The sequence below is a fragment of the Phytophthora infestans genome, genomic scaffold (assembly GCF_000142945.1).
Source record: "Phytophthora infestans T30-4 supercont1.11 genomic scaffold, whole genome shotgun sequence".
NCBI classification, from domain to species: domain Eukaryota; phylum Oomycota; class Peronosporomycetes; order Peronosporales; family Peronosporaceae; genus Phytophthora; species Phytophthora infestans.
Window position 1 is genome coordinate 956,843 of NW_003303748.1, and position 15,970 is coordinate 972,812.

Below are 15,970 nucleotides of genomic sequence, written 5' to 3' on the forward strand. Positions count from 1 at the left end.
CACTCTTCCAGTGTCAATGCAGGATTGCATGCTCGAGCGAAATCTGGCCAAATCGTATCCGCTGCGCTCAGTGTTAAAAAGAAAGTAGGCCATTTCGTTGCCAATACTCGATTTCCTATCATTGACATTAGGTCTTCTCGTACGTTCGACCAGTATAGTCCACTACCTCTCACAACTTTAAAGTAAGGTTTTAAGGATTTCAAAACGTTCATAGCGACACTAAGTTCTTCCTTTTCGCTACTGGAGCGGCTTTCTCCTTGTGTTCTTCCACAACCGGCTAATTCCATTGCCTCGGCACGTGTTTCAGAATAGCGAATTCGTCGAACTAAACCGTCAATTTGACGGCGTTGAATTAGATTCATGCAGAAGAATTTAAAATTGCCGTGGATAACATAGCGCCGGTCGTGCCACTTCATCAAGTGAGCACAATATTCGGCTAGATTGTACTCGTGATGTCTAGTTTCGAATTCCAGAGGGTGATAACCACCCAAACCGTCTGGAAATAAAGTAGGAAAGCAACATTGCATTAGTTGTTTCGTTTTGTACTCATCAATAGTATGAGTTCTACGGTGCATATTTCCAATCGGGATTTTAGTTTCTAAGGAATCGGCTCCTATCGAATTAAGAATATGATCCATTTCAGTTTGATCGTCTTGGTTCACTTCTAATTCAAATGACTCAGTCACATTTTCAAGAATATCCGTTTCATTTTCACTGCCATTCGAACTCGTAGTAGTAGTAGCTAAATGACTCTGTTTTCCCTCAGATGCACTCTCATTTCGGACACCGGAACAAGTTTGGCCAGTCATACAGTGAGTATCTGGATTAAGTTTTTGACAAACGTCGTCTTCACTCGGCCCCTCAACACCGTTGCTACTAGGCCCACAATTTTGCTTTTCCCTGTTTAGTTGGCTTACCGATCCTCGTAATTCGCTGACATCATCATCCGTGATGGGTATACTTGGTATTTCCTGGTTGATGTTTTGATCGAGTTCCCTAAGATTATCTTCTGAAATTTGAATGTGCTCATAAAGCGGGTTATTCGCTATCAGCCAGCACAAGGCGCGCCTCACTAAATCTGGCCGCACACGAAAATAGTTCGTTGTATTATCCGATTGTGATTTAAGTAACACAACTCCACATTCTTTCAGTGGTCGAGGAAGTTCTTTTACCATTTTAGCCGGCTCGTTCCAGTAGTTGACTGCATTTCCGCGAGTAAATTCTTGGCCATCTCTGTATTGATTTACGCACGTAGTGAAGGAAATACCTAGTCCAACCAGCCTTGACTCTATTCGATTCAATTCAGCCAGTTCAGTCGGAACTGTTCCGATCCTAAAGCCACTACTCCGGCAAAATTTTGGTGTTTTTCGTGTCGTCAGCGATCTATTACATCTATCACACAGCCATATCATTGTTTTATTGTTGCTACAGCCACCAGCTAGTAACCTGTCACGAACGCATTCATTAGAAGCATCGCCTACAAGCCCTTCGGGAACTATTTCACATTCTCCTTCAGCGTTGCACAGAGGTGAAAAGAATATTGATTTGGGGTCGAATAGTTTTAACTTTGAATTATACGCATTCGCAGCCTCTCCGCAACTTCCGCACACTCGAGTCAAGGGTGCGTCAATGGCGTCGAAGAAATCTGCAATAGTGAAATGACAAGAGTTAGTCACTGTCCGTAACAGTTTATACCAGTCTTGTTGCATACCTTTGTTGTCGTTCACATGATTGGCAGCCTCATTAGCATCAAGGAGACGGTCTTTACGCTTCCGACGCTTGCTCTGGGGGAGACTTTGAGAGTCTAAATTCCTCCGCTTTGTTTCTTCGTGCCGTGTTAATCGAGCATTCATTTGCTCAGTTTCTACCTCGTTGAGTCTTTCGGCGTGTTGATTAGGTGTGTGTTGTTGGGTGGTCCCTATACGAGTCGCTATTCGGTATAACGCGTAGTGCTGCTTTGGCTTGCTTGGCCGCTTTCATAGCTCGCGTCTTCTTGGTAGCACGAACCATTGCGACTCAAATCGTTTAATGACTTGGAGTCAAATCTTTCGACTCGAAATTAGGACAGGCTACTTCGCCTGTGTTCGTTGAAGTAAATGTACGTTGATGCTCCAGATCGAAAAGTGCGTAGGGTACCACGGTACGCCCATGGTTCCATATTGATCTTGTAGTCGTAAAAGATTTCATTTTTCAAGGGCGCATCTTCTTCCTTGTTTTCTTCCTTATTGTACATATTTAAACTACTCTACAGCAACAATAACATAAAATATCAGCAATGAAAAAAACTACATTTACTCCCAACCTCCAACTGCCCTTCAAAGTGCTCGTAAGCCGTAGTAACATGCACGTTATATTATATTATAAGCCCGTGTAAATTCGACCTACAGTTAAATTTACCTCAGCAAATACGTCGATATGTAGCAGCTACGGCGGAAGTTAAAAATCAAATGCAAAAGCAGCAGTTGTACATTAACTAAAACAATACTAACGTTATTTCCTGAACTGGGTCAACTCACATGAATCCTGTGCAATTTGTAGATCCGCAAAAGCATTGCTTTTGATTCTAGAAAAAAAACAGTTAGACTTTCGAGTAGGGACCATTAAAAGCAGGCACTTAGCTTACCTGATCTCGTACAAACGCCCTTCCGTACTTGATGGTAATTTCTTCTCCCTTGTTAATAGCGGTGACGGAAAATATTCCACAACAGGTCTCACCACCGACCTCCCAGCGCTCCACAACACAATTTGGCGAGCAACTATGGTTCGCAAATCGGGCGATTCATCCAATGAAGCGTGCATCAATCACCTCATTTGTATCACAGCTAAACCATACGTATGGGGGGAGCGCCGACTTTCCTACAAAGCATAGTACCAGATTCAGTAAAATCACAAACTACAACCACCTAAACGGTATCTTACCTTTTCTTCACGTTCCCGATACATCGCTCGACTTATCACCTCGCCTACGTACTGAGCTATCAACGTATCACGCTCGATTGGCATGTCCGCCATCAAAGAGATTCCTTTGCCAGGTAGGGACGCCAGCGATAGTTCTGCATGTCTGCCACGTTGCATTCGTTGGTTCCCACATTTGTAGTTTGATGCGCAGTGGCCTTCCACACACTCTGTTTGTGTCTATAAAGTTCATTAGTCGCGTACTTGTCCAGGCTAACAAGTCAGAAATTGCCAATTTCACGCACAGCTTGATTTTCACAACCTGAAACACATGTCAAAGTCCAGTCAGCACGAGGCTGACACTTACAGTATGATATGTCCAGCTAGGCAAATATCAAAACGTATAGGAATTAGTACTCTAAGTTAAATGTAAAGTGTCATCTTTCACATTACCGTGGGTCTGTTACGAGGTCTACACACGTATACATTTTGCGTCACGTCTTCATACTCCGCCAATGCTTGCAACACGGAACGTTCTCGGTACACCTAGTATTTATTGTCAGAAATTCTGGTCAATTGGGCTACAAACATTCACCACCTACTTGATTTGGACCTTGCCTCACGCGCGTATGTTGGTTTTCACCCCCGCCTCGAAGAAAGAACTCGTCCAGCTTGAGCTGTTTCATTGCAGGACCCGTGGATCTGCCCTGACGTAATCCAAATCTTATATGACGGCTCTCATTCCAGTATAACTGCTCTTTTAATCCCTCACATTCTAGATCTGGTGCCACCCCTTTGGAGCTGCTACCAGGATCTTTGTGAGCAAATTTTAAATCTATTGGCGCTTTATCACACCTAAAACTACTACTTCAATATCCAATTCGAACATCGCATATCATCACAGCGAATACCAAAGTAAACTATTTTTTTGTATTCATTACACTCGTTTTGTGGTTAAAAGTTGCCTTCTATTTGGTGGTTATTGTGCTATTATTCATTACACTACGAACCTATGAAGGCAAATTAGTTTGTAAATGCTAACCGCAGCTCTCAATACAACAACTTTGCTAATTTTCACGAAATATAATATTGGGCAGTTGCTACTGCACGTTTCGCACCTGGCTGTTGTTCAGGTGTGGCGCTTGCTGCGCTTCGCCACTGTTGGATGATTTTCCTCGCTCTTGCTCTCCGATGCCATCACCACATCATTGTCAGTCGGGATGGCACTCATCGCAGTCGTGTTGTCTTCCGCTTCGTTAGCCTTGGTTTTTAAGTGTTGTGGTGAGATCTCACAGGCCACCTTGCGTTTTTTCAGTGGTGGATCGACCTCGAAAATCTTGTACTTGTTACCGAGCTCGTACTGAACGCTCCCCTTTGCAATATCAGCATAGAAACCAACGCCATCGGCATGGGAAAATTTGTACACGGCACCAGGTTCAAACTTAATATTGCGCTTGCCATTGACACACTTCGTCGGTTTGGCATCCCACACCGTCACTTGAACCAGATACGGTTTGCGCTTCAGAGGTGTCAAGTCGGCTAGGGCATTTGCTGTCGGCTCGAACACTTCCCGTTGCGCGGCGTCGACCAGCGTAACACGAGTTCCATGGTCACCGCGAAGTCGTTCCGATTGAAGGCAGCACATGCTGAGCGTAACGCTTACATCAGCAGTTGGGTGCGACGCCAAAATGAATTCTCTAAACTCCGCCACAGTTGAGAATTGGTTCAACGTTTCTTCTTCCTTCTGCTTTAGGACGTCGTTCTTGATAGCTTCTAGCAGATTCATAGTTGTATGTGGTGAAATTGTGCGATGGCGTTGCTTCGTCGCTAGCAAAACTAAAAGTGAGCACTGCCGGCACGAATCATCCGTCCCATTCAAGATACCCACGTCCTACTGCCATTGTACGCGGCGGATAAGGTAAAATAATGCTATATTCGAACAAACCAAAAGGGTGACTATAATTAATTTGCAAACAAACTCTTTCATTGTGATATTACACACATTTCCTCCTCGCCAATTCATTTAGTTCTGTAAACCACTCTGGCTTGAAGTCTTCGAGCAACTTCACAAATTCTGACAAATTCTCGTAATTTTTAAAGCATTCCCGCACCAAATATTACTGGAATTTTGGCTCGATCGTTCGAAGCGAAACGTCAACGTATCCAAGAGATGTGATACAACTTCGTTTAGCCATTGCATCTTCAACAAATCTATTAGCTGATTCATTAGCGAACGTATCCGAAGAATGCTATTCAAAACGCCATCACTATCACAACCGCTTCTTCCATTATCTTAGACTTTATTTGTGTAGCCCACTTGCATGACACTGCCCAGTACTTGATGTCCATCGTCATTGCCTAGCACAGATACCATACATACGAGATCACTGCATTATTAATGAATTTGAAGTTGGGGCATTAATTATGAGTCCATATTACATTTTGCGACTCCTTCTAGATCTACCAGCCAAACTTCAACCGACAGCACCGTCGTGCCACACCGCACGCATCCTCACCAACGTTTCTAGATATACAGTCACCTTCACTTGATCCACGTAATGGTTTCCAGCTCCAAACCTGGTACATTGTGTCTATTTGCCAATTTTACACCGTTTACATTTATTTTGACGCCCCTAATCTATCTAGTTTGTTAGTACGATGCCTTCCTACATTGTTATAGTAAAATTGAGTTTAATTCCTACTCATTAGCCTTCAAACCCTGCGCGCATTCTAGTTATTGAACCATCAACGTATCCAAGAGATGCGATACGACTTCATTTAGCCATTGATTCCGCTACTGCAACTTCAACATATCCATTAGCTGATTTACCAACGAACGTATCCCGAAGAAGTCATTAGCCTCCAAATCCTGCACGATTATATAGTTATATTTTTTTTTAATTTTGATCTACTTCATAAATTCCATATCTAGAATTTCATGCTACAACTGTGCTTACTTCCTCCCACACTCATGTCTACAGTAGCTCCAATTAGTATTAATTAAATTCATAGTATTTCGTTGCAACAACTCTGTTATATTATCCTTTAACTGAAAAGAAGAATACCATATAGTAATTGCTGATGCACCAGCAACATGGTCTGATCGTTTCCCCGAGTCTTCATCATTAACGCCATCACGCTGTTGCTGTCGGTCAAGTTGATTCTTGTAGCTGCTGTATGCCCCTCACCAAGACGTGCGCTTTTTGAGGGGAGGCGCAATCTCTCTGATCTTATCCAAGTTGCCATACTCGTACTGAATACTGCCCTTCGCGATGCCATCGTACAATCCCACATACTCGACTTGATTAAGAACGTACATAGCTCCAACGTGAAACACAATGTTTGAATCGCCAGCGAAAGCGTTCGACATCTTTGAATCCCAAACAGTCACCTGCACCACATCGCGTTTGTCTTGATAGCCTATACAATCATCAACTGCCTTCAAGGCTGTGTTGACCTCCACACATCTCCTTCCGTCGACCAAGACTACACGAGTAGCGTTAGTACCTTCAAGACGCTCCACGTGAAGGCAACACATTCTCAGTGTCACGCAGATATCAACTGCAGGGTGTGTCATTGTGATGAATTCACGAAAGTCTCTTACGCTTGAAAACATGTTGACAGCTTCCTCTTCCATTTGTTTCAAAACGGCCCCGCGAATGGAATCCAAGAAATCCATTGTGACTTGATACAGCAAAATCAAAAGTGACAGACGCAAATCCGAAAGTTAAATAAGCCAACTTCAACCCCAGTAAGGAAACTGTTCACAGCAGTATTACTTTTGCATGTCATATTTTATTCATATCGACTAGAGAGCCCAGCAAACGGTGGGTAATTGAGGGAGTACTCTTAAATAGTTGGGTAAGTTGTTCCAGGCTCTGCTCGAAGCCCAGAGAGATATTAAAGTGGTGCACCATACTGCGTGAAAAGGCGTAGCGCTTGGCCAGATCCACTTTGTGTAGCGATAGGAGAATAGGCACCAGCAACTTCCCACGGTCCTCTGCGAAAGCCAATTGATCAGCAAGAAGGTCGCAATTTGCAGACAGCGGAGACAACACCACTAAGACGACAGAGCAGGCGAGAATGGCATCTTTTGCAGCCAATTGTCGCGTTTGAACAGGTAAAGAAGCCACTGGTTGCTCAATGCAGCTCAAATCTGCGCCGAAGCCGCCGCTTTGAACATCGCTGTTCACAGTATCTTGCGGCCGATGCGCATATTGTACCGCAGGAACTGTTTGATCCACAACACAGCGTATTCCCTGCTTGAGCAACGATTTCTGGAGGCGTAGACACAATGAGCGGTGGATATCACCATGCGCAATAAAGACGAAAGAGTCTGTACCGGATGTGAACGCGAGAGACGAAGCCAATGAGTCAATCCGTCGTAATGGCCGAATAAGTGGCACGTTCAGTGGCCCTCTGGGAAGCTGATCGCTGCATTCGACGTGTCGATTTCTTCACACTCGCTTTGCTTATCATGCTCCGTAGACATTCCACACAATGCTCTGTCTTCTTCCTCCGGATAACACTCACTCTCGTTGCGACGGCTTCCATGGCGTGACGCGTCTCCGCTAACAGTAGCATCAGTCTCATGACCAGGAAGTTGTGCTTGTTGCTGCTGCTGCAACTGGCGCCGAGCTAGTCGTGCACGATGCTCCTCGATTTGATCTTGAATACCGTCCAGTAGCATCCTTAAGCAGTGGCAAAAGGCCTCGTCATTGTAGTTCGGAACTAACTCGAGGTTGCTTAAGACGCGCTTGCCCACCATATTGACCACCACGTTCGTAGTATCATCTTCACTGTACACTTCCCCCTCATGTGAGTCAGTGTCAGCTGTATATGAGCTATTCCTCGCCATCCGCTGTAGATCAGCATCATCTCCTGTAGAACTTACACCGTTATTGTGCTTAACTGCCGATCGAAAGTCAATCACTTGGCGGGTCCACAGGTAAACTTGTAGCTCTTCAGATATCTCCATATCCTCGCATTGTATAGCCACGACAAAAATGTCTGCATTTTGGCAAAATCGAGCTCTTTCATGCACCATTGTGACTGTGGGTAGTCTTTCGTGAGTACAGCTAATACAAGAGCACTGCTATGGATCCCGCGAGCAATCTCTTGACGCCAGACGGAGCCATCAGTGATCCCAGTAGGTCCCATAGTGTCGATCCAAGTTGTCACTCGGTGGCGCTCTAACGAGTCTCGAATCTTCCGTGCTAACGGTGCGTGAGCATGACTGTAGCTGATCATAAAGTCGCGCTGACCTGCCTCCTTCTTCGCAGCAAAGCGTAGTGCTGGCGAACGTGCGCAGTCGATCGCACGTTGACCGAGCAGATTGACTGCTGTTAAACTTAGGCCAGCACGAACGAAAAGAACCGCTGCAGTTTGATTGCGTCGCCGAAGCGCAACATGGAGAGCAGAACCGCCATTGCTTGTACGTGTAGCGTCCAGATCGACTTCATCTTCCAACAGCAGCTGGAAAATACGGGGGTCAAGTCCACGCGCTAACGATCTCTGGCCGCTCAGCACCGCCTCCATTCTCCCATCCTCGCTTCTCGACCCATGTCCGTGCGAAGGCGATCGTTTTGAGACTCGCGGGCGACCTCCAGAGCAACCTTAGCGGCTTCGATAGCGCAGAGCGAACACGAATCGCTGCTTAGAACCACGCTCCCACGCCTCTATCCTATTTCAGTACAGAAACACAGTGCATTCTGAACGTGTAGCCATGACTTTTTACAGAGTTCTTACGGCTCTGTATCCCTTCCAATATATCAGTTTTGATGCCCTTTATGACTAAATAGGACTGCCCCTCGACGTTAATCGTTACCAGCGTAACGGTTCGCATGGGTACGCGCCGTAAGGCCGTGAGCATAAAACATTCCTAAAACTTAGCGCAATCCTTTGGCGCCTGATACAAAGCGACTCTTCATACAGAGCATAAAAATGACTCCTCTTTTTAGTGACTGTTAATACTACAAAAGAGGTCACTACCGCGCTTTTCTATTTTTCTTCCCCGTCACTCCCTTTCAAGGGTTCTTATACACAAGTATTTTTCGCCAAAAATGGTCCCTAGGCGGTTTGATTATAAATGTCTACCCTAACCCTTTACTAATACTTCGTAAATACTCCTGTAAAAAGAGTAGTTGTCTTACTAATTCGTTTCATTATAGGGGGGGTTTGCCCCAATAATACCATATTATAGGTACATGTACTAGTACGGACCCAGCTGTACACTGGAACAGTACTGTAGTAGTACATGAACAGAAATACATGTATACTGACTAAGGTCAATCGATGCAATTTGATAAGACTTTCGATGGGTGAAGAACATGGATATTGTAACTAGAATCGTGCCTCAACTATCCACTTATGCGTGGCATTCCTCGGGCACGTAGAAGTACTCCTCATCGTCGTATTTGAGTTTTTGCTGGCGGAACAGCTTCGACTTGAGGAAGTAGCCGACAAACACGCCGGAGACGGCGGCGATGCCGGCTGAACACACGATAGCAAGAAGTTGGTACCAACCCTGCTCATTGGCAGAGCGGTACTCACGTGCCGCGTACACGCTGGTCAGACTGTCGCCGTAGAAGTCATCAGAAGCAGAGAACGTGACGATAGCGCCAGCGAAGCCGCCGACAACGCCGGGCATACCGTGCAAGTTAAGGATACCGCACGTGTCGGACATACGGACGATATTCTCCAGACGGGGCGTCACGTAGCAGTAGCCCATGGTAGACGCCAGACCAACTACGAGACCTACGGTAATAGAGGCCGCAGGGCTAATAGCGAGGTTGCAACTCGTGCCCATAGCGACACCACCAGCCAGCGTGGCGTTCTGGATGTGGACCATGTCGAACTTCTTCGTGTGGCTCATCATCTTTGTTGCTACGAACGCAGAGGCGCAAGACGCCGCGATACTAAGCACCGTGTTCATAACCGCACGCTCCTGTTGAAAACCATCGCTTCCTACAAGAGCCGAGTTGAAAGAAGGCCAGTACATCCACAGGAAGAGCGTTCCGATCATCGCAAACACGTCCGAGTGGTAGCGAGACTTGTTGTGCACCTGTTCGTGCTCGGACGGGACGCCAAGCATGATGGTGACGGCAAGACCGAAGAAGGCCCCGAACGTGTGGATAACCATAGAACCACCGGCATCCGTGATCTTTAGCTCCTCAAGTAAGAGGTACTCGTTTAAGCCGTAGAAGATAATTTCAAGGAACGTCATCCAAACCAGCTGGGTGGGCGTGGTCTTACCGAGAACGGCTCCAAAGCTGATCAACACGGCAGCAGCGGCAAAGTCGCCGTTAATCATCGTGGGGATGTCCAGTAGCTTGGTCGTGTAGTGGTCGCCACCGATCTGGTGGGCCATCGTCACGACGATGACACCCCATTGGAGGGACAAGACGGCGACAACAAAGTTGAGAGACACAGCACTCATACTGTACTTGCGAAGGAAGGTCATGAGGAAGCCGAAACCAATGTAGATCATGACGTGAACGTCCATGTACATGGGGTAGTAATTCATCGTGCTGACCGTGTCGGCGTCGTTGTGTTTGGGGCTGGGCATTTCGAATTTTAGGGCGAAGAAGATCAAACACACCACCTCGAAGAGGATTACCGACAGAGCGAAACCGGTCTCCGTTGGTGGTGGGGTGCTGCGCCCAGTGGGTGTGCTGACGGCGTTGTAATCGCCATCGGACGGCACAGTGGCGATCGAATTCCACATTTTGTCAGCGAAAGCCGACAATCGGTTGAATACCATTGTGATACTGTGGTTCTGTAGTTGTTGCACGACAAAGGAAATTGCAGAATGACTTGGACCAAGCGCGTGCCGTTGGAGATCCCGGAGCCAACGCTTCCGGTGCTTGAAGTTTCGAAAGTTAAAACTGCAGGGGGCTTAACTTGAACTTGGCCGTTGATTAGAGGAAAACCCAGATCATCTGGATCGGGGGTTTTGCATGGGATACATGTAGTGCTGAAAGACCTGTACCGGTATGCACTGGTCGACAGCGCTCAACTAACGAGACGAGGCAAAGGCTTTCGCCGCGTCGTGTGTACATGAGACACTGGGCATGACGCACGCGACGCTCTCCGCGCCCAGCGTTGCCTTGGCGTTTACGGCGAACCCTTGATCGTTCCAGTGCGTTGCCCAGATCTAAATAGCCGTTTCTAAAAACAGCACCCTTGCCCTTACGTGGAGAACGTCCATTAATCAAGAAACGCCATACCTATTTTTAAGCAGAAATAACGCCACGAAGAGCTTCGACAGCTCTCTATTAATAATTCACGTTTCTTAGCTCGCAGTTTTAATACGTTCGCAACAATGCCACACTGTTCTGAACTCTTCACCTCCAAGGCAACTTCAGGAACGGTTGAAGTGCGAGGTTCCGGTGCACTGGAAAAGCCACATCTGCGTGAACATTTGTGCGAGTTTTGCGCGCGTGCAGCGACATATGCGAATGGCGCCATTCCCATCGCCGCCTAGAATTCCCGCTCCTACCGGTACCAGCGTTTTGGCTGGTCGATCTTCCGGTGCAGGTGAACTTCACTGTGATCAAGGCTTGATCAAGATTGATGAAGCCACTGGGCAATCGCGGGAAAGGTGAGCAACATCACGATGCTCTGGGAAAAGGATTTTGCCAACATGGAATGCCATGGTCGATAGAGGCCACCTCCAATGCCCGACCATACAGTACATGTACATGTGTTTATACACATACATGCACCGCCATTGGATCGAGAGGTCGAGCTTCACGCGTGTGCTGTCGTGTCGCGCTTTAGGTAAAGGTTGCATGAAAGCTACTTGGGAACCGTTGCGATTCCCACTTGGCTTCATTTACTTGATTATTCGAGGCTTTCCCCTTCAAATCAAACCCGGCAGTCTGCCGAAGCCATTTGCCGGACAGATGGCTACGCTTTCCATGGATGTGTTTATCAGGTTGAAGCCAAAGCGAAGCACATGCAAGTGTCGGTTAAAACTTTTATTTCAAAGGACCCATTAAAGATGGACGGTAACTTTTTCAGTTTAACAAAAGGCTTATTAAATGGTTACGAAAGCGCAATTCAATGTTGCGTTAAGAGGCTTACCTACTTGCAATAGAGCGTAGGCACCAATCGGAGACACGCCTCTAGTGAATGCAGGGCAGAGAAGCCGGCTGGATCGCCGTGTTGGCCATGACGATTCCACGGTCTTGATCATCACATCTCTTCGGCGAGGCGACAGCGATTCCCGAATTAATTAATCTAGGGCAGATGCTGGGAAATATCCTGGTTTCTTGGGCAGTTTCCAGTGCCTTGTAGACCTACTGTACATGTACTACAGTCTGTAGGACCTGAGCGAATTATATTGGCGCATCAGGGCATACTCGTATTACAACTAGTGGTTCGTGTACCGCGGTGCTTGAAAGTCGCGATGAACAGCAAAGGCGATGGAACCGGTGTTGACACGCAGTCAGACCGGACCGTAAAAGTGCTAGCAGCAGGGAACCCGAAAAAATAATATGCGTAAAAATTAATCCGAATTTTTTAATTTAATTATTAATTTATGCCTGTCAACAACGGGAACAACCCCAATTTTGAGGAAGGTCTAGTCAAGTTACAGCGTGGGGACGCGCTGAACGTCGCGGAAAAATTAGCCTGCGCTGAATTTAGGTCGCCTGATCTCGAACGGTCGTCTTCAAGAGCCGCCGAAGAGCGTTCTATTGTGAGAGCGGCGTTCAAGAAACACAATTGCGCACTACGTCGACGTCGCGTACATCCCGCCAACGTCTAACGAGTGTGAGCGCTTCTTCTCTCACGCTAAGCTGGTGCTGTCTGATCTACGGAAGCGAATGTCTCCAGCCAGGCTCGAGATGATAATGTTTCTGAACTACAATCGTGACTTGCGAAGTTTTGCAAATAATTGAATTATTAATTTTCTCAGCTCACATCGATGTATTAATCTAAGTATTGCATTTTCGGGTTCCCTGGCTAGCAGCGCTGTTTTGTAGCTGCGTGTTAACAGCTTCAGAATGGGTACATGCACACACTTATGTTTACCGGTATATCATTAAACAACACACGCATTCGGTGGCCTAATGTTCGTCTAGCGGCACGGTTTCATTGCCAGAAGAGCTGCCGTACGTATTGCTCCATTCGTATAGTTCGCTACGTGATATCACCTCGTCCCGTGCAATCCCTCTTGCCTTAGTTACCAGCGCATCGCTCAGACACGGCTTGCAGAAGTGCACGTCTTGCTCCGCCAGTCGATGATCTGGCAGGATGAAGCAGAGCTTGCGCGTCTCACGACACGACTTACACACGTACCGGAAGCAGATCTTACACGTCCGCCTTTGCCTTTTCCCGGCCAATAAGTTGAGCGTTGGCTTGGGAGGCTCCTTGCATGTTACGCATCTGTCGGAAGCCGTCGCGATGACAGCAGCGGATCTCTCGTCGACTTTGAGTCGGCGATTTCTGATCGCACATACGAGTTTCTTCATTTGCGCGCAGTATACATTCTTAGACACAGACAGTAAAGCTGTAGCGGCCGAGTGTAGGACGATAGAGCGCATGAGTCCCCCTGCAGGGTTAAGATATCCCTTGATGAACACTTTTGTAGAATACGGGTCTTTCTGACGATAACACGCACACATGGACATATTACCGCGAATGTATCCATCCAATGGCGGAGTGTCGAGGAACTGGACAGAGTGGAGGAGCTGGTATCCTACGCGTTCGCCGTTGCGTAGATAATCGACGCCGGTGGCTTCCATGTACACGAAATCTCTGTTCTTAACTACTGCGCGGACATGTAATCGTTGACCTTTTTCCATCCACTTGATGGTCACTGCACGGAACGGATCTTCCGGTGTGGGCGGCACGATCGTCGCCAATACATGGGCTCCGATAAGCTGGTTATTGACGTACGACGTCTTGATGCGCATCTGGTCCAGAGTCGAACAGATGTACCCATAGATGGCGTCTTCTTGATCTCCTAGTACAATACCCGTTACCAGGATCGTAGGGAGTTCGGATCGCGGCGTATCCACGTGTAGGGGCACGTCGTCCCCACTGGAACCGGAGCCGTCATCGACATTTCCTCGTCGTTCGCTGTACGCACGACAACCGTCCTGTTCGCTTATGAACTTCCAGTGCTGCGGGTCCACGCGGCTGTTCTCCTCATTCAGGAACTGCTCGTACAGACTGATGTGATCCTGTACGAACATGCGCGCCTATCGTTCGAGCTCATCGGCCGCCGTAGTATTTAATTCCAGCGGCTGGAACGGGTTGGCGTAGCGCTTAATCATGGCGAAGGCAAATTCAGCGGATCAACTTTGCTTTAGTGCCCACGCTACGCTGCACAATTCGAAAGTAAGCTCGTGAGAAGGAGGTCATAAAGGTCGAACGTAAGCCTGGACCTACACGTATTCAACTGTCGTCCAAAGAGCAGTCGGATGGAAAATAAGATGATTCATTAGAGGATATTATCTTTAAACGGTGTAACTTGCGATAAAGGTGTGCCTGAAGGTAATAGTAAAATCGTTATTCTATAAGTTTTGAGTGGAAATTACTATTTAGAGGCAATCTGCATGTCGCTACAAAAAAGAAAACAGAACCAAGCTTTTAAAAGGTAAAGCATGTTGGCTTGGTGAAGATTATTACTATTCATTTTCATCACAGCGCAGTAGTTTGTTGTTATTCTGTGTAGTGCAAATACAGTGTGCTTAATAGCAATACTAAGAAATGCTAGGAAGAGAACTGCACCTCAACTCTTAAGCGCACGAGATTAAATTGCTTTGCGTCACTTTCCGCCGATGAATTTTCACAGCAGCAAGGCTGGCACATCGGGTTGTCCACGTCAATTACTCTGTAGGCTTCGTTTACTGAATATTATCATCTTTCCTCGCGATGAGGCGATAACACTGCCGACAGTAGCGTCTCAGACTTGGACGCAGTGCATCGGGGTAAGGTCGATGGCTCGATGAATACATGTAGTTGGTAAACTTGAAAACCGTAAACAGTCGATTACTCCTGGTTTAAGCTTTCCTCTCTATTTATTTACAGAAGTCCCCCGAATAAGCGTAGCTTGTACTTCATATACCCCTTTATATCCGATCACATGGACTGGGTACATTTGACTAATCACGAGATTGCTGTGAATTTTCTATGCAAAATAATCAGACGACCTCCTACGATTATTCAGGGGGATTTCTGTATTTACAGGAATGCCGGCCTTTTTGTCACCAAAGGCCTGGTTAACCCCCCCCCTAGAACAATCTATGGCTATTTTAAAATAGCAACCCTGAGCTAGATTAGCGGAGTCGGTACCGCAACATTACTGCAACATGACGATTTCTCTTTTAGAACAACACAATGGCGTTTTGTGTTGCTGGGTAGCAAGTTATATTACGCTAAAAATCTCAAAAGCGGAAATGTAAATTTTACAGTGTCTATTAAGTACGAGATTCAATAAACGAGTTGTACAGACCTTTCATTTCCGAGAAGGGGGGAAAAGCAAGATGCCGAAGCAGCAAGTGCGCCGAGAAGCGCAGAGCACAGGTAAGACACGGGGGACATAGTGACAGGCAGCCTGCAGCACGTTGTCCTAATCTACAACGTTGTGTTCTATCATGTATAGGGCGCTGTCTACGAGCAAGACCGCATGTCGACTACTTACTTGCTGGACGCGGATTTATACATGATTCCAGTAGCGACGAAGACTACGTCGATGACCCTCTGGTTACGGTTGAGGATATCGCAAATGAGGATGCAGACATGGAGGGCCTGGAGAACAAAGCCTGCGATGATGCGCGCAAGGTCGATACGTTACCGGGTGGGAAGGATACGGGCGCTGTGGCGGGCGAGAACGACAGCGCTTCCGGGGAGAAGAGCGTTGCGGCGGGCGAGAAGGACGTGGCTACGGGCGAGAAGGATGTGGATGCCGGTGAGAACGACGACGCCACCAGTTTTGCGGCGGGCGAGAAGGATGTGGTTGCCGGTGAGAACGACGACGCCACCAGTGTTGCGGCGAGCGAGAAGGATGACGCTGCGCGCGAGAAGGCCGTGGCTGCAGACGCCAAAGCCACCGCCGCGGAGC

At 47.1% G+C, this 15,970-nt stretch overlaps 2 protein-coding genes across 2 annotated transcripts; both read right to left on the reverse strand.

The window, feature by feature from the left end:
- Positions 1-9,262: 9,262 nt before the first annotated feature.
- Positions 9,263-10,657, reverse strand: PITG_07458 (Ammonium Transporter (Amt) Family; the record flags this gene model as incomplete). Its single annotated transcript, XM_002904431.1, has 1 exon — positions 9,263-10,657. The coding sequence occupies one exon, from the start codon at positions 10,655-10,657 to the stop codon at positions 9,263-9,265; it is 1,395 nt and encodes a 464-aa protein (XP_002904477.1).
- Positions 10,658-12,968: 2,311 nt separating this feature from the next.
- On the reverse strand, positions 12,969-14,099 carry PITG_07459 (uncharacterized protein; the record flags this gene model as incomplete). The annotated part of the gene is made up of 2 exons (XM_002904432.1): positions 12,969-13,271; positions 13,362-14,099. 2 exons carry the CDS (start codon positions 14,097-14,099, stop codon positions 12,969-12,971), a joined length of 1,041 nt encoding a protein of 346 aa, XP_002904478.1.
- Between the last annotated feature and the right edge of the window lie 1,871 nt (positions 14,100-15,970).